We start from the raw sequence: 20718 nt of genomic DNA, 5'->3' as shown, positions 1-20718 counted from the left end.
AATATAGGCAGTTGGGTTTTTTAAGGGCCCTTTTTCAATAACTGGAACATTATAACAGATTTATTTAACTAGATGATAATGATTATTTTTGTTTCTATTAAAAGAAAGCTGACATGCCTACCAATATTTAATCTTTTATGACTGCCTTTTTATGACTTTTTATATTCTCAGTAAAGTCCTTTTTAACCTGGTAAAGTAAGATATGATAGATTCAAATGACTGAAGGAGTGATGGTCTTAAAAGTGTGCACTGAGGCGTTTTCCTTTATACACTCACCCACGTCGCAGTTTTTTAAATTTCAGACTGCAATACCAATGTTATTTGAATGGATTTGCTGAACAGTAACAGCTGTGAATTTTTATTTAAAATCCTGATTTTAAATATTTTGATGGCATATTTTATATATCAAGGCACAATAGCAAAGAACAATGAAGTATTTAATTTTCTAAATCTGGTTTTTATCATTAACAAAATGATGGTAGCCTTTGTAAAAAAAAAAAAACCTGCTTTCAACTGTATTTGGTTTTTATGAATACATCCTTTAGCAGAACTATGTTTCTGTTCAGTTTTTCTATTCTTATAACTATTGTTGAGAGTGAGGCAATACCTAATGTGTAGTGCTACACTTAAAACCTACGGTGCCAAAATTAATCCACCTTAATGCAGATGCAAACATACTAAAGGTACTTTACAAGAAGTCTTTGCACCATGGCATTGACATCCAATGCTGTATGTGTACCTATTTGTTACTGAAAGCTTGGGGAAAAATTTTTCAGTAATGATGAGCTTATGGGAAAAAATACTCACCTGGCTTCTTCCATCTGAAATAAGGGCTAATATAAGATCGTTCTTCTCACGTAAGACAAAAAAGCACACTGGAATCTTCATGAGCCAAGTGGGATAGGGTGACTATCCAGTAGCTGATTTGGGTCAGGAAGATTGTTTTCTCTGAACTGTTCTGGTACTTCAACTCCTCCTTAATTTAGTCATAAAGAACCACCACAAAATGAAATGGCTATGTAGTTCCTGACTATATTTACTGCCACTTTGGTTTTGGACTAAAACTTAGGCTGGTTAATTTGAATTTGCCTAATGGGACTTTTTTAAATGGATCTGTAATGTGTTCTGTTTAGCAAAAGAAAATAAAATTTCAGTTGGGGATTTAGTAAAATCCTTGAAATCAATCTCAGTTCCTATGTGACTTGCTTAATGCAAATAATGTGGTGGGACTACCTTGGTTCAAAGTTCTCCTTAATCACAATTGTTGCCAAACAGGTACTTTGGTAGCTGAATAAAGTATGTTTTTAAAGTGGATTTAGACAAAGTTTCCATAAAGGAAACAGACTACTCAATGACCACTTATGAACATTTAAAGGTACCAAAAACTTTTTTTTTTTTTTTTAAACCAGTATGGGTTTGGGAGTAGTTTCAAGTAATACTGGCAATAACCACTGGCAATCAATTGTAGCAAGACTTAAAACATAAAATACTTGTTAATGAAACAATTGGTTATGTTCAGGTGAGTATTTTCATTTGACTTAAAGATAGGGTTTTGGTTTCTTGTATGCTAGACATACTTCACATTACTCGACACGTTGTAGAATTCCTTATATAATCATTCTGGGAGGGGGTGGCTCTACATTTGGGAGTGTGATATAATGCTGAAATTCTTCCTTACTAATAACACTGTGGGTATGCACTATATAGAATCCCCAACTATATAATCTCTCCAGCCTCAGAATTCTTAATTTCTTAAAGTAGGCTAAGGAGCAAAAGTCCCCTAACAGGACATTCCTGCAGCTCCAGAGTTGCCTTCAGTAGAGTGCAAGTCACAGGTAATTCAGTCTATAATATCAGCCATTTATTTGTCTACTCTTTGTTTCAAAAAAGGATTTGAAGAGTCTTTAGTTGAGTGAGACATAAGATACAAGGTAACTGGGTGGAAAGATAAAAATACAGATACACCAATACAAGTCTTAATAAGGCAAACCACAAATTTAATCTTGTAAACAGGAGACCTGCTAATACATTAAATTGCCTGTAGGTAAAAAAGGAATTATTTTGAAGCACTGATTTCTTTTATAATAAAACTCAGAAGTTCTTCCAGAGTCATAAAATAAACTGAGCAGCAAAAGTTAAATTTATAAAGTGGAGAAGTACTCGTATATGTCATGGGTTCGTCAGCCTACTAGCATAATGGCCAACAAAATATTCAAGCTTCACTATTAACAGTTACATGCTTTGTTAGGGACTGAAGAAAGGTAAGAAGCAAAATCTCAAGTATTAAGCTGAGTATAGAGTTGACAACCTGTGAAAATATATGACCTAAAAAGGGCATATCTGAAGATTACCCATTTCTCAGTAAGCAAAAGGTGCCATACTATTTCAGCCTATAAAATAGGTGCAATATCAAACATGAATGAGAATTAACTTTTGAAATGATATATCCAGAAAAGAGTAGGGGTTGCTAAATTAAAAGCTGGCATCTACCACATAAAATTGTAACAATAATTCATAGGGCTACGTATCCATTAAGGCTACTCCCAAATCACAAGATGTATTCTCTTGTACTTTGAAAGCCTCAGGCTTAAAACTACCCATTAAAGGCAGTTCTGTATATAGAACTCTCAAGACACAACAGGACAATTTTTAAATGGGCAAAAGATATGAACAATACGCTTCACCAAAAAAGAACAAATGGATTCCAATGAGAATATGAAAAGACATTCACAATCTTGAATCATTAGGAAAAGGACGTAAAATGATATCCACATTGATTAAACAAAGTAACACCGAGTCCTGGTTTAGAACACATTAAATTGCTGAAGGACAAAATTGTAAGGTCACTTTGGAAAACAGGCAGTTTCTTAGTTAAATTCCTGATGCAGGAATCCCATTCCCGGGCATTTATCCACTTACAATGGAATACCACTGAGGAATGAAAAAGAATGAGCTGATAGAACATGGCTGGATCTCGGAGCATCATGGTGAGAAGCCAGCCTCAAATGCCTCCATTTATGTTGCATTCTGGAAAAAGAAAACTACAGACTCTTCAATGGCTTCTTGAGGCGGAGATGGGAGTTGGCTAGAGGGGCATATGAATTTTGGGGAGCAATGGAACTCTCCTGATTGTGCAGGTGTAATGTGATTGATTGTTGGACAAAATTTACATATACACGCACTCAAAAGCTCAAAGGAAAAGAAGGAGAGGCTAAGGACAGGTATATTTTCCATAACTTTTGGAAATCACATTAGGGAAACGTTTGATCCCACAAGGGCTGTGTACTGAACTGGTGTAGTTTAGCCCATAATCAATAGACAACATACAATAGAGCTCCAAAGACTGAGAAAAGATTAGGAGAGAATAGGATGTTAAAACTGGTTTGTACTTAGAAACATTGAGCAAGGTCATAGCTGAGATTTGGGTGTCTCACCTACCAGGTTCATAACTGGTAATTCTGCTCAAGCTCATGGAGTTTATTTTCGGTGGAGTTTTATTGGCAAAATTGCCAGAGCGCCACCGACTGGGTAGGGAACTAGGCCTATCAGTCCAAGTCTCTGAATCAGAAAAGAGCTATGAGGGACATCACGAAGAGAGCATTTGATCATTCAGTAGTGAGATTCTCTCAAAGACGGAATTGGTAAATCAATCCAACTCCTCATAGAAGGCTACTGAAAAGGTCTCTGGTAGATGGTTGGGCTTGGGAAGGTGTCAGGAGTAGGAACAATATGATGCAGGCTCTAAAGGTTGCCCAAGACAATAAATAGCCTGGATCAACCTTAAAAGGAGTTCTGTTCCCCCTTAAGAGGATGGTCAAAGAATTCAGGAAATGGACCTTCAGGTTTGTCTTGTTTCCTATATTTCACGTGACAATTACCACAATAGGGAAGCTGACAACTAACTCATCTGTGAAGTCTTAATTTTCAGTCTCAATTGCTCACTGCAGGTCCAGCAAGAGGACCCAGTGGGGCACAAGAAACCCCAATTCTTTAGCCAGCTTTGCTTTTTGGCCAGTAGGCTGGGACATCTGGGGGCTGCTCCAAATCAGAGAATCCTCCCTGGTCCTCTAAAGAGGGAAATGACTATCTCTGGTTAAAAAAAAAAGGGGGGGGGCCCACCCTTTTTAGTAGAAAATGCCTGCAGCTACCCCACTGTGGCACTTTGCTGTATTAATTTTCATGGATGCTTCTCAGGAACTTCCTCACAAGGGCAAGGCCAAGAGTAATACACAGAGAGCCGTTCTCCTGGCATGACTTTCCTCACTGTTCCCTTCTGGTGCGTGGCATGCTCCATGATGGCTTCTGCCCAAAATATACTAGCTATACATACTAAAGAATGGACATTTTGAAACCTTAAGTTCCTCTTCTAAGTATGTGGTAATTCTTCCATCAAAACAAATGAATGTTCTGCAAGGTGGGGCTTATGTTCCTTACATGATTTGAGATGCACCCATCCAGAGTGGGGAACAGGAAAGAAAAGAGTAGGGGGTAGCAGGAAAGGGAACCCTCAACACCTATAGGGAAGTATTATGAAAAATATGAAATCAATAAAGTTTAAGATCAAAAAAGTTTACAAGGAAAAGAGAAATAGAAAAAAAAAACACATTTCATTAAATTTTAGAAAACATTTCAAAGGAAGGCTGAAGCAAAATTTTTATATGAATTTTAAAAGACTAGAAAGTAGGACACATCTTACGTAGCAATATAACAAAATGAAAAAAGGATTGAAATAAAATAATGTACAAGGTAAAAGACAAACTAAAATAAAATTAAAAACTACATGTATAAGGTGAAATGTGTGGAAGAATGGAGGTAGCAGCAATGAAATTTCCTACAAGGTATAACATATATTAAAGATAAAAAGGAAAGAGGAAGTAATAAATTAGAGCAAAACCACCCAAACCAGATATACCAATTGGAAGCAGTTGAGAAAGACTAGGGGAGCAGATGCTTTATTAGCTCCACAGGGAAGAAGGAAAAAAAAAAAAGGACGTGGCGAGCAGAGATGCTCTGGAAGATTCTCCTACCCAGCTCACATCCCTGACACGGCACAAGCGGGGTGTTGTCTGCAGTGAGCAGCCTTAGTAAGTTCTCTCATGGAGAAGGTCACGTCTATAATTAAACTTGTACACAGTTCTGAAACAAATGGAAGTAAAATGAAAAGCAGTATCTTACTAAAAATAAGTTATTTATTGCTTTTTAAAAATAAATTAACATTTATAATAGACTACCAAGTTGGATTTTAGCTAATGTAGTAATAAAAGCATAATATAGTCTGGTAAATAAAGATTCCAACTTACAGTATAACTAAAAAATGACTCAGTGGAACACTTGGACACTTAGCTTAGCTGGGGGCAAACATCAGTCACTGCCACCTAATCCACGCTGCTTCACATTTAAGGGAAAACTGCATAAGGGTCACCCTGCTCTTCCCATTAGAAATGCAAGATGAGGGAGATCCCTGGGGAAGAAGCAAAGAGGCCGTGTAACAAGTTGGAGCTGAAGTCAAAATCAATTTCATTGCCTTGGGGGAAAGGAGGTGTTTTATGTTCATCTACATGGAAGACAGAATGATCATAAATCAGCCCTGGGTAAGATTTCATTTACAGAATGTGGCGAGCATGGTCACATCCTAACTTGGGTTTGGAAGTATCTCTGGTGACAAAGCCATACCAGAGTGGAGAGCAATGCTAATCTTTATGCCCTAGGCCTTCCTCATATGCTACAGTGACTCCTGCCCTAAAATGACTAAAAAGCTGGCTCTCCTTGCCTCGGACATTCTGGCTCAATATCAGGAGTAGAGGTAGGGCGGTATCATCAACCCAAAATGAGTTAAGTCCACAGCTTATCATACAATGGATGCATCAGGCCTTTTAGAGCCTGTCAGCAATAGGCAATCACCTTTTTGTACCAATGAGACATTTCTTAAACAGTTCTTGGGTTTGGCTCCAAAGAGAGAAAGCTACTTTGAAGACCAGTGCAACTCCTTGGAAGTGACAACTCAACACTTAAGTACTATGGTTGAGCATGTCTTCACACCAGCCCCTGTTTTTGGCCTCCATGTACACAGACGCATTGCACTGCTGCATGGTGCATTCCATCTCCACCAGCTGCCGACATCCGATGATTAACTTCTCCCTAGGGGATAAAGAAGTGTGAAGTCACTACAAACCAGCTGATCAGATAAATGAAAAAAATCTTAATACAACAGGTTTAACAGCATGATTTGAAAGACACTAAAGACACTAAAGATACTTGGGAAAATACCAACAGTTATGGTTTCCTGGCACAGACAAAACTACACGAGATGAGAACTTGGTTGCACAGAAGCGCAGATAATCATATGAAGCTCTCGGCGCAAGTCCTAGAATTCAGGAATAAGGGCCAACCTGCTGCCAAGAAGCGAAGTTGGATTTTTTTTTTAATTTTAACATTTATCATTTTTAAATTTTTTTAGACAATATTTGCTTCCCCCCACCCCCTCAGATTGAGTCCCCAGAGAATTTCCTCCCCCAAGGCACCTGTGCACCATCCCCTCAGTCCCCTGTGCTCCTCCCTCCCTCCCTCCCTCAGTTTCCTCTCCCTCCTCCTCCCCTGCAGGATGTCTCTGATTTATAATTGTCTGTTTTTGCTTTGTTGTGTTTTGTACTGTCATTGTTTTTTTTTTTAAACTGATGTCTTACTGGGTTCCCCTATATTCCTGTTATAAGTGAAACCATCCGTTATTTTTCTTTGTCCTTCTGGCTTATTTCACTGAGCATAATTCCTTCTAGCTCCATCTACGTTGCTGCAAATGGCATGAGTTTATCTTTTTTGATTGCCGAATACTATTCCATGGTGTATATATACCACATCTTCTTAATCCTGTCATCTCTGTTTGGTCTCTGGAGGATGTTCCCCAGAAAGAGACAGGCTGATATCAGGAAGTTCTAATCCAAGGGGTAAGCAAACACTATAGAATAGATCACATTTCTATCTTAACTGGTTTGACTTAAAGGAGGACTATTAAGAGTATGCACCTCAGGGCCTCCCTGGTAGCACAGGGGTTAAAAACAGCGCTATCAAGCTATTGCCAGCCACTGCAGCACTAGTTGGATCCCCACATGGCACAGCAGACCTCTCCTGACTCACCTGCTGCTCCTGTCAGCAGTGTATTTCGGTCAGTTGGCTGTTCTGCTCCCCACTCTCTCTGGTGAATCTTCTCACCCCCCGCCCTCTGGCCTGGACTCTAGTTTTTGTTTTGTTTTTTTAAGATTTATTTATTTTTATACAAGAACCGGGGTACAGACCAAATGCGCGGGAGGTTGAGAGGATTCACCAGAGACAGAGCAGGGAACAGAACAGGTAGATGGACCGAAATACACTGCTGAGGGGAGCAGCGGCAAGACAGGAGAGGTCTGCTTCGCCATATAAACCCACACTGCAGAGGCTGCAGACAGCTTCACAGTGTGGCGCTCAACCACCTGCACCACCAGGGAGGCCCTGTACCCCAGTTCTGGTATGCATAAATAAATCTTTTTTTCAAAAAAAAAAAAAAAAAAAGAGGATGCATTTCCTAGGAGTAACGGGTATCAGGGAGGGGACAGACATTGATAGCATTATAATTCTTAAAAAGAACTGCTGAGAGACGGCCCAGCAAAATGTGGGCAGTGTGAAGATATGGGGCCCACCTCCAGACACCCACAACAAAAATGATGTAAAACAAAGCCAGAACCCTGAGGGAAAAACTGGTTTTCAGTGTATACAAGAGGAGCATCAGCCAAAGTAAAAAGGGTAAGAAAAACTCTAGTTGAACTTTGTTGAAAGTAAAATCCAGGAAATACAACCCTGTGTACTGAGAAGGAGGGGATGTGCTGTCGTGCCGAGCCCCCTATAGCTACTGACTTGGGTGCGCACCAAATTGGGGCCCCTGAGATCTGGCACTGCACTGGGCAAGGATCAAGAACCCAGGATGGAGGGTGCATTCTGGGAGAGCTACAGAGATGAAGGCACAGAGCAAGGAAGACTGGCTTGAAAGTGAGGCTCTAACACAGTACCTCTAGCAGAGGGTCTCAAACTCTCAAATGCCTTGGAAGGATTCTAGAAATGGATTGCCAGGCTCTATCCTCAGAATTTCTGATTCAGAAGGTCTAGGGTAGGGCTTAGCACGTCTTCCAATTTCCCAGGTGATGCTGACACTTAGGCCCTGAAGCACAGTTCTAATATAATCTAGAAGATGCTAACATGGACCTGATTCCCAGAGTCGGGAGGCAATCAGTCCTAAAGGCACCTGCCACAAGAAATGAAAGCAGCTGCCGTTACAAGGGCCAAACTGGGGCACTTGTGATTTGGCCTTCAGGTACTTTATGAAGGGGATGTTGCAAACCAGTCTGCATGTCATATAGGGAAAAAATGACTTTAGAGACTTGCCAGAACATCCTCTCAAGAATACTGCTTGTGGGCCTCCCTGGGTGGCACAGCGGTTGAGCGCTGGGCTACGAGGCTGCCCGCAGCCTCTGCAGCACCGGTTCAATCACCAGCTGCCGGCGAGGGTCCCACATGTCTCGCAGACCTCTCCAGCCACACCCGCTGCTCCCCTCAGCAGTGTATTTCAAGTCAGTCTGCCTGTTCTGCTCCCCGCTCTGGCTTTGGTGAATTCTCTCACCCTCCTGCGCTTCTGACTGTACCCAGTGCTTGTATAAATAAATAAATAAATCTTTAAAAAAATAATAAAAAAAAAGAATACTGCTCATGACGTATTTCTCATACATATAAATAATATCATATAAGATATTTAGTATTCTGTCTGATAATTTGCCCTCCAGAGTAAATACTCAATTGCTCAGGGTAAGCAGAGTTCACACTCCATTGGCAAGGGCAAAAGTTGTATCAAAGAGTCTACAAATTACAGAAGACAGAAACACTAAATGAATTGTAGATACAAATATCATGCAAATTCCCTATCTTATAGGAATTCAACTTGGATCAAAATTACTTTCACGTAAAATCTTAATTCCTTGCTTTATCAGAAGCCACAAAATAGTTTTGTGCTTTTGAGCTATTTAATTATCTCCCTACAGCAATCAATATGGTGTCAACTTTGTAATATGGAGACATCAACAGTCTCTTCCACAACACTTAAAAAGGTTTAAAAACAAAGATTGGAAAACTCAGACAACATAAGAAATTGTTTTTCTAACCTAGCCAAAGGTGGTCAGGTATATGCCAAGTTAAATCATTCTGTTTTCACCTCTAGGTAACAGGAAAACTCTACCACTTGATCTGTTGCATCTCACCCTGTGTCTCGTATGAAACCTTGCCCTGTGTCTCGTACCACTTGATCTGTTGCACCTCGCCCTGTGTCTCGTAAAAATCAAAGAAATCTTTCGTTTTTGGAAGTGTATTTGTACATTGTGAGCTGTGGAGTACCCTAGAGACTAACAATAGAAATATCATTCAGTCTAAATATGGCAAACAATTTAAAACTAACAACAGAATTAACAAATCTAAAAGTGGGGCCAGCCTGGTGACCTAGTGGTTAAGTCTCAGCGCTATTCCCTCTATAGTCTGAGTGTGATCCCCAGGCAGGGAACTAAAACACACATGGCACAGCAGACTTCTCCTGTGTCGCCCACTGCTCCCCTCAGCAGTGTACTTCAGTAGATCTTCCTGTTCTGCTCCCCACTCTGTCTCTAGCAAATCCTCTCATCCCCTGCACCTCTGGCCTACACCCAGTTCTTCCATACAAAGGTAAATAAAAATTTAAAAAAAATAAATTTTAAAGTTAAAAAAAATAAAAAATCTAAAGGCTATTAGCAGAAAGTCTGCCAAACAGCAATCATTTTTCAGTTTATTCAAGATATATAGGTATTTGGTTTCTCTTCAAAACTCTTAAATCCCTCACATAGTGGGAAGAAAATGAAGAGGAAAACAGGTATAGCTAAGTTTAACTTTGAACATTCAACTTCAATGTTTCACACATTCCCTGCAAGAAACTCTCCCAACCATTCCAAAAGTAACTGAAGTCAAAATAATTTTAGAGATCTAACTAGAATCATAGACTCTGCCCTTTAAGTTTCTATGGTGAGTTTTCTACACCTTCAGAAACAAGGTTAAGATTGGAAGACATTAACATTTTTGACACAAATCTAATCTATACAAACCTTTAATTACGGATTATCTGTAAAGATCTATAAAGCATACAATTGTTAATTGATAATCAGAAGATGAGGATAAAAAATCATTTTCGCCCCCTGCTACATCAAATTACGCATGTCCATTGGCTTCACATTTTCTTGAAAAAGTTGTTTTAGTCTAATGAGTGAACTTTCAGAGCTGTGCTGCTCAGTAACATTTACATATGATTATAAATCCTCAAATCTTGGTATCAAATACTTTTCTCAACCTAGAGATTAATAGAAGCATCTTTATACTTAACTATGTTACTTCACTTACTCCTAAAATTTTATAGTCACAAGGACATAACTGCAAGTTGTAAATAACAAACTATGAATTAGTGATACCATGGCAAATTATATAACAGCAAATATACAGACAATTCTGCTCATTCTTAAAAGGGTACCAATGCCACTGATGAATTAAGGAACAAATGGAGTAAACACAAATTTTCAATTTGCTTACACACAATCTCAATCATGAGAAACACTAGCTAACAGAGAAAACTGCACCCAACTGGATCCAGTTACTCAGGAATACACCACACGTGTGCATGCATACCCTCAGGCACACGCACACAGACACACACCAAACACCTATCAGCTACATGTTTTCTTTTTGTGTGTTTTGAGCCATGTCCACCTGCATTTGACACAGTAATTTCACATCTAATTTCACATCCCTCCTCTATCACATCACATTAACCCAAACAGGCTCTAACCCTTCCACATAGCCACTTTCACAGCAAACTTAAGCTCTGCTTTCAAGATAAAGTGTCATAATTATTAGAGCAATGGTATTTCTTAATCATTTTTACAATTACAAAACTATGATATCATTCTGATTACATTCCTATCTCATTTTTTAATGGGGTCTTTATTGAGCTTCTGAGTAAAGTGCTTCAACACCTTTTCCCCCATGAGTCATTGGCCATTATTCTGCACAGTGCAATGGTGGTATTTAGGACTGCAGCTCTCATGATATAGTAGAACTGAATATAAACCAACTACTGTCCATGCATCAGCATGGATGAATTTGGTTTTTTTTTAGGAGGAAGGTGAGTACCGCGTACTTTATTGATGGTACATGACAAGGCAGCCCCTCCCCTCCTCTATGAGGTCTGGGATGGCACAGTTGACAGATCAGGAGTTTCTCAGTATGTCTGGATGGGTGGGGAAAGGACTCTCTAGCAGCTGAGGGTACCTCTTTTCCTCGTGTGCACTCTCTGAAGCTGGTGGTTCAGTGGGCTCTTAACTTCTTAGAGGCTATGAGGACCAGCACAACATGGATAAATTTCAATGCTGAGTTAGAAAAGAATTTGAGGTTGGGCCTCCCCGGTGGCACGGGGTAAAGTCTCAGCACTGTCAAGCTATCATCAGCCACTGCAGTATGAGTTCAATCCCCAGCCAGGGAGGTGACCCACATGGCGCAGCAGACCTCTCCTGTCTCGTCCGCTGCTCCCCTCAGCAGTGTATTTCAGTCAGTCTGCCTGTTCTATTCCCCACTCTGTCTCTGGTGAATCCTCTCAGCCCCACACTTCTGACCCGTACCCCAGATCTTGTATGCATAAATAAATCAATCTTTTAAAAAAAAAAAACGTAAAATAAAAAAAAAAAAGAATTTGAGGTAAAAGTGGGGACTGGAAGGGAACAATGAAAGGATTTTCCACATGGATTTGCTGGCCGGCGTCCAGGAATGGAGGACTTCGCCTGTTCCTTGTGTATACAAGAATCAGACTTATACTACTTTTTCATTTTTGTTATATATGAATGCTAGAAACCAAATGAATTTCACACACACACACACACACACACACACACACACACCAAACACAGAACACACATATAGAACAGTGTGTTAACTTAAAAATCAGGAAAAACCAAAAACATTTTTATTGCTATATAGATATACAAAAAAAAAAAAAAAAAAAAAAAAACACACCTTAAAAAGATGAGAATTATAAATACAAAAAATTCCCAGGGAAAACATGGAAGGAAGGATATGATACAAACAGTGATGCATAAAGGTCCATTTTGTCAGAATGGTAGGCACGTGAGTATTTTTTATAGCAGTTTCTCTTAAAAACATAATCGGAGGACCCTGGTGGGATGTGACTCCTTTAAAGGAGTGTGAAGTCAAAGAGGTGACACCATTTTTACAATGTGGATGCCTTTTGTATTCGAGTCTAACAGGAGTGTACAGTAGCTTTCTAATGATTATCACAACCAACTCACTGCAAAAGCTGTTAAGACAATATAGCTGTCATCTATTAAGCCAGACATTGGGAATCTTGCAAAAATGTATAATATTTTTGTACGTCGGTAATATTTTTTTGTTTGGGAAAAATTATTTTCATAATTATCTTAATATATAATTAGTGAGTTATTATTTTTATATGTACACATTTTTAAATTTATCAATTTTAATTTCTAGCACAGAAAATATAGAGACACATAAATAAAAGCTCTTTGGGGTCTCTAATAATTCTTTTTTTTTTAAAGATTTATTTATTTATTTATACAAGCACTGGGTACAGTCAGAAGCGCGGGAGGGTGAGAGAATTCACCAGAGCCAGAGCGGGGAGCAGAGCAGGCAGAAGGACCGAAGTACACTGCTGAGGGGAGCAGCGGGCAGCAGAAGAGGTCTGCGCGCCCCGTGGGACCCTCCTCTGGTGGCCGGGGAGCAGCCGGGGATCGATCTGGCGCTGCAGAGGCTGCAGGCAGCTTCCCAACCCAGCACTCAACCGCTGCGCCACCGGGGAGGTCCCTCTAATAATTTTTAAAAATATACAGGCATCTAGAGGCCAAAAAATTTGAAAACTACTTTAAGCCTTATACCAGCTGCACGTGTGTGCACGAATGTGTGCACACACACACATACACACACACAGTTCTTTTCCATGTATGAAATATTTATCAATGAAGGTAAAAAAAAATCACAGGGTAATGAAGACATGCTTTACTGTTACACCACACGGTGCTATATACAGTAAAAGCTTGTTACACGGGACACCTATAAGTGGATGTGACTTACCGATATTCAGTCTGTGAAACACAATCATAAAGTTCCTGGGCAGTAAATTTGACATTTTTATTTAACTGAAAAAAACAAAAATAGTTATTAAAAATGCATATTAAATCAAAAGAATGTTGAGAGCACAGAATGGCGCATATCCTGAGGGAGCAGAATCTCGTTTCTAGTTACTGCATGAAAAGAACTAAACCATAGCAGCAGAACTGCAGTGACCATAAGGCTAACTATGTGTCCACTAAAAATATTATTCATAAAATAGCGGAGCTGAGATTGGCCTGGGGTTAGGGGAAAGCTCAATAAAACCAATAACCAGTTTGTAGATTAAATGGAAAGAAAAAAGTATACTCCATGAAGTATTAAATTCTACTAGTTGCTTTTATTAAGTCGTAGTTCAACTAGCCTATCCTATTAAAAGACTGGTAATGCACATATTCAATATTTATTTTCTAGGAAAAGTAAATACATTGTAAGTAAAAGTAAAATCACTCAATACTTAAAGATCTGGAGTAGATTTAGTTTAATGGGGGAGTAGATTTAGTTTAATGGGGGCAAACTACTTTAAGTGGAAACAGCCATAATTTGTTTATATCCTGAACACAAGCAATAATTCAAGCTGAAAGAAAAAATTAAACATTGAACTCCAACATTTTAATACGATGGCTGAGAGTTCAGGAAGTTATTAATGAATAACCTTAATTTTCATTTAAATACTAAGATTATAAACTGTGTGGCAAGATCTATCGTCCACACACACACACACACACATATATATTCAGGGAAGGATCTAGAAGTCTGAGAGGAAAATTATTTTTATCAGATAATATAATAAAAAGCATAGGACTAAATTTGCAGAAGTTTTGAATTAGTGAAGGAAAACTAAATTAGACTATTATATATATATTTTAAAATGCATAAAGTATTAGCCATTATGCACTTTTTTGGTGGGGGAGAATCCTATCCTGATTTAATTTGAACTATTCTGAAGACTCATATCATGAAAATCATCAATGGAGTCTAGAGGGTATTGTGAATCTGCAAAACTTCCAACACTGCCTTTAATATTTTCAATCGAAATTCACTTCATTTGTATAGAAAATTTTCATTCACTGAAGGTGAAAAACATAGTTTTAAAATATAACATTTTCAATGTATATAATTCTAAATTCTTGCTTAAATTTAGGATTTCATATTTACATACATTTTATGTACAATATTATATATATAATACATTTAATGATACATGCTCAGCTATTGACCAGTCCAGTTCCTACATCTTTACATTTTCTGCCCATATTTTCACACAGCCTTAACATGCCAGTGTTGATATCCAAAACTGGACTTTGTTTTTTTTTTTTTTTTTTTAAATTTTTTATTTTATTTTTTTAAGATTTATTTATTTATTTATACAAGCACTGGGTACAGTCAGAAGCGCGGGAGGGTGAGAGAATTCACCAGAGCCAGAGCAGGGAACAGAGCAGGCAGAAGGACTGAAGTACACTGCTGAGGGGAGCAGCGGGCGGCAGGAGAGGTCTGCGCACCATGTGGGACACTCCTCCGGTGGCCAGGGAGCAGCCGGGGATCGAACCGGCGCTGCCGAGGCTGCGGGCAGCTTCGCAACCCAGCGCTCAACCGCTGCGCCACCGGGGAGGCCCCAAAACTGGACTTTGTAGAAAATTCTGATTAGAAAAATGATTTTAAAAATCTAAGAATCAGATCCACATATTTTTATAAATGGCAAGTTAGGCATTTTCTCCTACTGTGCTCAGCAACAGGAAGCACTAAACCCAAAAAAGACTATGCTTCAGCATTTTCCAGGATGTGTGATTTTTAACTTGTTTCCACAAATGTTTTTATTATTGGAATTAATGACTCAATTTGAAATCAGAAAGTATTATGAGTAATTAAACAAATCACCTAAAAGAGGAAATCCTTTTAACAATCCTGTAATGTAGTTACACAATAGCAAGGCTGATTTTTAAAAAGTGCACATAAATGCCATTCTTTCCTTTAACATAGGCAACACTTATTAAGCACATACTCTGTGTCTGGTACTGTTAGGAACATTTTATATATTTATTTAGTCTTCAAGAATACCTATAATTTATCAACTGACGTTATTCCAATTGTACAGATGAAGAAACTGAGACAAAGAGAATAAAATAACTCTTGTAAAAGCTACAGTTAATCAGTGGCAGATCCAACATTTGAACACAGGCACTTTGACCTCACACTATTGTGTTCTTAGTCACTAGGTTTTGTTTCTTGTTTTTTGTTTTTTTCTGCCAAACGTTAGTTTGTTTTATTGCATGACGTATGCATTAGAAATCAAAAACTGTCAGGCATCATGCAATCATCAATTAAGATAATTATTAACTGTACCCTTAAGACAGGTGGACATATAATCGAAAATTTAAAAGCTAATTCCAAAGAAGTCCATAAAAAACTTAACATGATGAGCATTTAAAGATGGCTGATTCTTGTAGTTTCAGGTTGTTAAAAAAGTACATCAGGTATAATTCTGGAAAGAAGCTTTTTATAATTGGCAATGGGGGTAATGTCAAATTATAAACTACAAACGAATAATTTCTATGGAATTAGAAAGTTAACATTGTCATATTCAAACTTCTTTAAATTAATTTTCAAGTCTCATTCAAATTAGGTTGATGTAATATTAGTAATATAAATAAACACACCTTTCTGGGCTTTCCTGGTTACACAAGGGTTCTGAAGTCTCAGCACTATGAAACTATCAGCAGCCACTGCAGCATGAGTTCTATCCCCAGGCAGGGAGGTGACCCACATAGTGCAGCAGACCTCTCCTGCCTCGCCCGCTGCTCCCCTCAGCATTGAATTTTAGTAGATCTGCCTGCTCTGCTACCCAGTCTGTCTCTGGGGAACCCTCTCACCCACACACCTCTCTAGCCTATACCCCAGCTCTTGTATGCACAAATAAATAAAACTTTAAAAAAATAAAAATATACCCTTCTAACCAACAAAAATCTACTGAATTTAAGTATGCATGGTGAGTCATCAAATGTCTGAGTGGGCCTGAATATTGAGACCCAAAACTGACGTGTGTTGGTGTGAATGTATTGCACCAGTCTGCCAAGACTTCTCTGTCACTTTGTCTTTTGAGAACAGTACACATGGAAACTTCTACGGGTCAGGATTTTGCTCTTTCAGAGAGAAACTGTTGTCTGACCATATAAGTCAAACATCTCTAGTAGTCGCTCTACTGATGGCCGCAGATCTGTAGATCTTATTCCCAGCAACCAGTATAGCCACTTTAGCAATGGTGAATCTGTCATGAGTGAATCAAGTTCTTTTTTTGATTCTAACAGCCTTTCATGGTCTGTATGAGCCACCAGACAGGCAATGTCACTGATGGCAGGAAGGTGGCTTTTCACACTTTGAGCTTGAGCATGTCCAACCAAGTCAAAAGTTAAGTCATTATGGCAATGGTTAAAGTATAGTGTAACATTGGGACATGTTGTCCAAATCTGTTTTACCAGTTCTCTTAAATAACTCAAAAAACTGCAGCACACTACTGAAACCACTGCAAATCCAGTCAAATATGGACACACCCCAATAACTATGGGGTCTGTGACTAGAGATAACATAATTCCTTACTGGCATCAGTCCTACAACCTTCTGAGATTGATCTGCAAATTATGATGGCTAGGTTCTTAAGATGTGGCATACAAAACACTGAATGATGGGCTAACCAGGAATGAAAGTGAAGAAACACATTTACAGGAGTTTTATCTCCATAAGAAATGTGAAACCTGGACATAAGCCACATTCCTTCGGCTGGAGCATTTCAAAAATGAAACATGTATGCGTACAATTGAAAAGAACTATACAGGAGCATAGGAAAACAACTTTAGGCAAACAAAAGTGAAGCCCAAAAGAATACTTTCTTGGATCAGCAATGAGGAGGAGCCTGTACACATAGGTTAATTTACAAAATATACAGGAGCTTCACCACAGCTCTAACTCCAGGATCTAAGCTGCTGCTATAGAGGAAACTAAATTACAGCTTTCCTTTTCAGTAATCAGTGGTTCTCAACCAGAGGTGGTCCTCCCTTCCTACAGGCCATGTGGATATGTAATTTGGGTGGAGTGGTGGGATATTTCAGTTGTCACAATGACTCCCTAGTTACTATTACTAGAAGCAGTAACAGGGCTATAACAGGGACATTACCAGAGGCAGGAATGTTAAATATCTGAGATACTCCACACAATAAAGAAATTACCTAGCCAATGGCACCCAGATGAGAAACAATTCTGTATTGGATAAAATGCTTATTTATAGGATTCAAATGTATGTTTTTGCTTAGTGAAAGAAAGAAAAAAACTGAATATTGTCATTGGCAAACTTTGAATTAAATAGCATTCCATTCCATCTTAGAAAGCTTCCTACAATATTTGTTTATATTAAAACTTGTTTATAGGGACATATGATACATATTTTAAAGTATTTCTCATACCTCATACTTGATAAGGAAGTTATAGAGGGTCTCAACATCTTGGTATTTACTGTTTGGGGCCAGAATCCTAAAAAACAAAAAAAAAACAAAAAAAAACAAAAAAAAAGGGAAAATAAATGATTTAAAAAAAAAAAAAAACAAAACCTTAAAACTTTCCTCCAAAACATACCCATACTGTGAGTTATAGTATAAAAGCTTATTAAAATGATTACAACCATTTTGGTTTTTACTTATCAATTAAAAATTATCAAACCATGAGCTTTAATTCAACAAAGAACAATTTGTAAAAACATTTTGCTTATTTATGTTTCTTATGTTATCATTCATCAACAATCACAAAAAACCTATGTTAAATTATAGTTCACATTTTCAATTACAGTGATACAGAGTGTTCAAAAGTAAGATAGAAATGTGAAGTGCACTCACATCCTGTACCATTTAAGCTACAGATAAGATTGAAGATTTCCCCCCGAAATGTTCAGTTAGTCCAGACAATGATTAACTAACTACCAGGCACAAGAAATCCTAACAAAAGATTTTGTGACTGAACTCAAATAACACTGTTTGAACTAGCAGCCTGCTTGTTTAATGGCCTAGTTGAAAAAGCATTAGAAAACACTACTGGAAATGACACACATTGGAAATGACACTGATTCATAAATACTGGAAAATAACAAACTACAAAATAACAAAAACAAATGGAAACAAGAAGGAAAGGGGAAGACATATTTCTCTTAGCAGTAAAGTATTCTCATTTTTTTATACTAAGTACTTTTTAATACCTTTGGTATAAAGGATTTTTTTGAAAAAAGAAAAAGGAAAGCAATTCCATCATTATGGTATAATAGTTATGAGCAATGTCTGCCTGGGTCTGTCTAGCTGTGTAAACTTGGGTGTGTCAACTTCTTTTTCTTATCTGCTAAATGAAGATGACATTAATCCTTACAGCACAGGAGTACTTTGAAAATTAAATGAGTTAATATAAGCAAAATCTTTCTGACAGTGCTTGCTATGCAGAAAGCATTGTATGTGTACATATATGCAAATTACAGTGTAACAATAACACTATTATCATCATCTATAGCTCAAGCCACAGAGCTAACTATGAGAAATCAATCCACATCAATTCTTAAATTCCAAGTGCTTTTAGTTACAAAACTAATGTTTGCCAATGTTTGATATTGTTAGACTTTAGTCATTAACATTTAGATATTTAAAGTAGCTGGCTTAATTTATTAGAATTGTGGGAGACCTTTTATAAAAAATAATTTTTCAGGGTATACTTTAATTTCTAAAGGTGTTATACTATCTTGGAAGAGACACATACATTGTATCTTTGAAATACATGAAATTCTGCACAAGAATGCTAATTTCATGGAAAATGTTTTCCCCCGACAAGTAAATTTAAAGTACATTCTGCTAACCACCCCCCTCACCCCGCCAAAAGATGGAGAATAATATACTAAGGAAATAATTTGATTAATAATTTGAGAACTAAAGAAAGCTATCTAAAATAAATTAACCAATTCTTCAGAAAGGCAATGAATAAAAAATATTCTAACTGTGACCTAGTGCAAACAAGCTATCAGCAATGTGGAATAATTTACACCTATTCCTTTGAATAGCTTCTGAAATAATTCAAACTGTTCATATAAGAGGGTAAGAAAATTAGATGAAACAAGATGTTACAAGAAACAAGATGAAACAAGATATTACAGTCTTATAAACTTCTTATAAACTTCTTATAAACTTCAACTTGATAATCACCAAAGAGTGACTTTCACTGGAGAATAAAATTAACATTTTCTGTTCTGAAATACTTGGCAAAAAAATTGGTTTTAGCTAAACCAGTCACCTATAGCAACAAGTCATATCTAAAGTAATAAAGAAAGAAGTGATTAACATCTTCCAAGGTTTCCAATGGGGGGGCAGGGGAGGGAAGCACTGAAAATTTAAGACTTCCAACCTGGTTTTACTGAGGTACTGTTAATTAATCCAGTAGATGAGGCAAATTAGTGGGTAGTAGTTGTATGTTCTTAGTAAGATGTATACTAAAGACATGCAGATCAGAACAAGAGATTTTTTTATCTCTCATTCGAGGAATATTTGAGATGTACTATAGGTCAAGCACTATTCCAGACCCTTGGATACATCAGCAGGCAAAAAGACAAAGATCCACTGCAGACCAAAGCATCACAGTTCCAAAGAGCAAATGAATGACAAAAATCTTGACCAAGCACAGGAAATAATGAAGAAAAATGAGTCCATTTGATAGTCTCTTCTTACCACTTTTCTTTTTTTTTTTTTTAAGAGGCATGTATTTTATTCATTCATTTATTTGTTTGTTTGTTTATACAAGCACTGGGTACAGTCAGAAGCACGGGAGGGTGAGAGAATTCACCAGAGCCAGAGCGGGGAGCAGAAGGACCGAAGTACACTGCTGAGGGGAGCAGCGGGCGGCAGGAGAGGTCTGCGGGCCATGTGGGACCCTCCTCTGGTGGCCGGGGAGCAGCCGGGGATCAAACCAGCGCCGCAGAGGCCGCGGGCAGCTTTAGCAACCCAGCGCTCAACCGCTGCACCACCAGGGAGGCCCTCTTCTTACCACTTTTCAATTGCTACTTGTAAACAAACATGTTTACCAGTCCTTCCTGTGATGAAGCACAGGAACTTTAAGTTTCTAGGGAAAGTCATTTGCTCCAAATATGATACTTGATTGACTGGCACAAATATCACAGAATTATGATCTAATGAGAAAGATTTATCAGCATCTCGGCATCATTCACAGATCAACTACTGCTATAACCAGAATAGAAAAGTTATTTTTTTAAAGAGCAAGATACATACATCATGGGATGTCATAAAATGTTATTTTTAATTAATGTTTTTTAGGAAAACTGAGCTCCAAATACACTAGACAGTGTTAAAATACGCTGGATTTAGAGTTGAATTTAGATTCTACTATTTTCTAATAACCCTGAGTTTGTAAGAATGGAATTTGGCCTGGTATAGGAAAAAAAAAACTGCAAACTTTTACTAACTG

At 37.9% G+C, this 20718-nt stretch overlaps 1 protein-coding gene and 1 pseudogene across 8 annotated transcripts in view; both read right to left on the bottom strand.

Annotated features, from left to right (window-relative positions):
• Positions 1-1813: 1813 nt before the first annotated feature.
• SWT1 (SWT1 RNA endoribonuclease homolog) overlaps positions 1814-20718 on the bottom strand; it is an 82323-nt gene continuing 63418 nt past the window's right edge. For 5 of the 8 annotated variants that reach the window (XM_037506304.2, XM_037506303.2, XM_037506305.2 and 2 more), the window contains 3 exons: positions 17679-17745; positions 13189-13253; positions 5149-6138 (listed from right to left, as the gene is read on the bottom strand). In XM_037506304.2, the coding sequence (XP_037362201.1) occupies positions 6009-6138; positions 13189-13253; positions 17679-17745 (262 nt within the window). In that variant the 3' untranslated portion in view covers positions 5149-6008. The other 3 variants (XR_005124256.2, XM_054693414.1, XM_054693415.1) reach the window with 3 other exon arrangements.
• LOC119240262 (GTP-binding protein SAR1b-like) lies at positions 15990-17556 on the bottom strand (annotated as a pseudogene).

Source organism: Talpa occidentalis, unplaced genomic scaffold (assembly GCF_014898055.3).
Source record: "Talpa occidentalis isolate TD23 unplaced genomic scaffold, MPIMG_talOcc4v2.1 talOcc4.12, whole genome shotgun sequence".
NCBI lineage: Eukaryota > Metazoa > Chordata > Mammalia > Eulipotyphla > Talpidae > Talpa > Talpa occidentalis.
The sequence above is the reverse complement of the archived record's forward strand: the minus strand, read 5'-3'. Positions and strand labels throughout refer to the sequence as shown.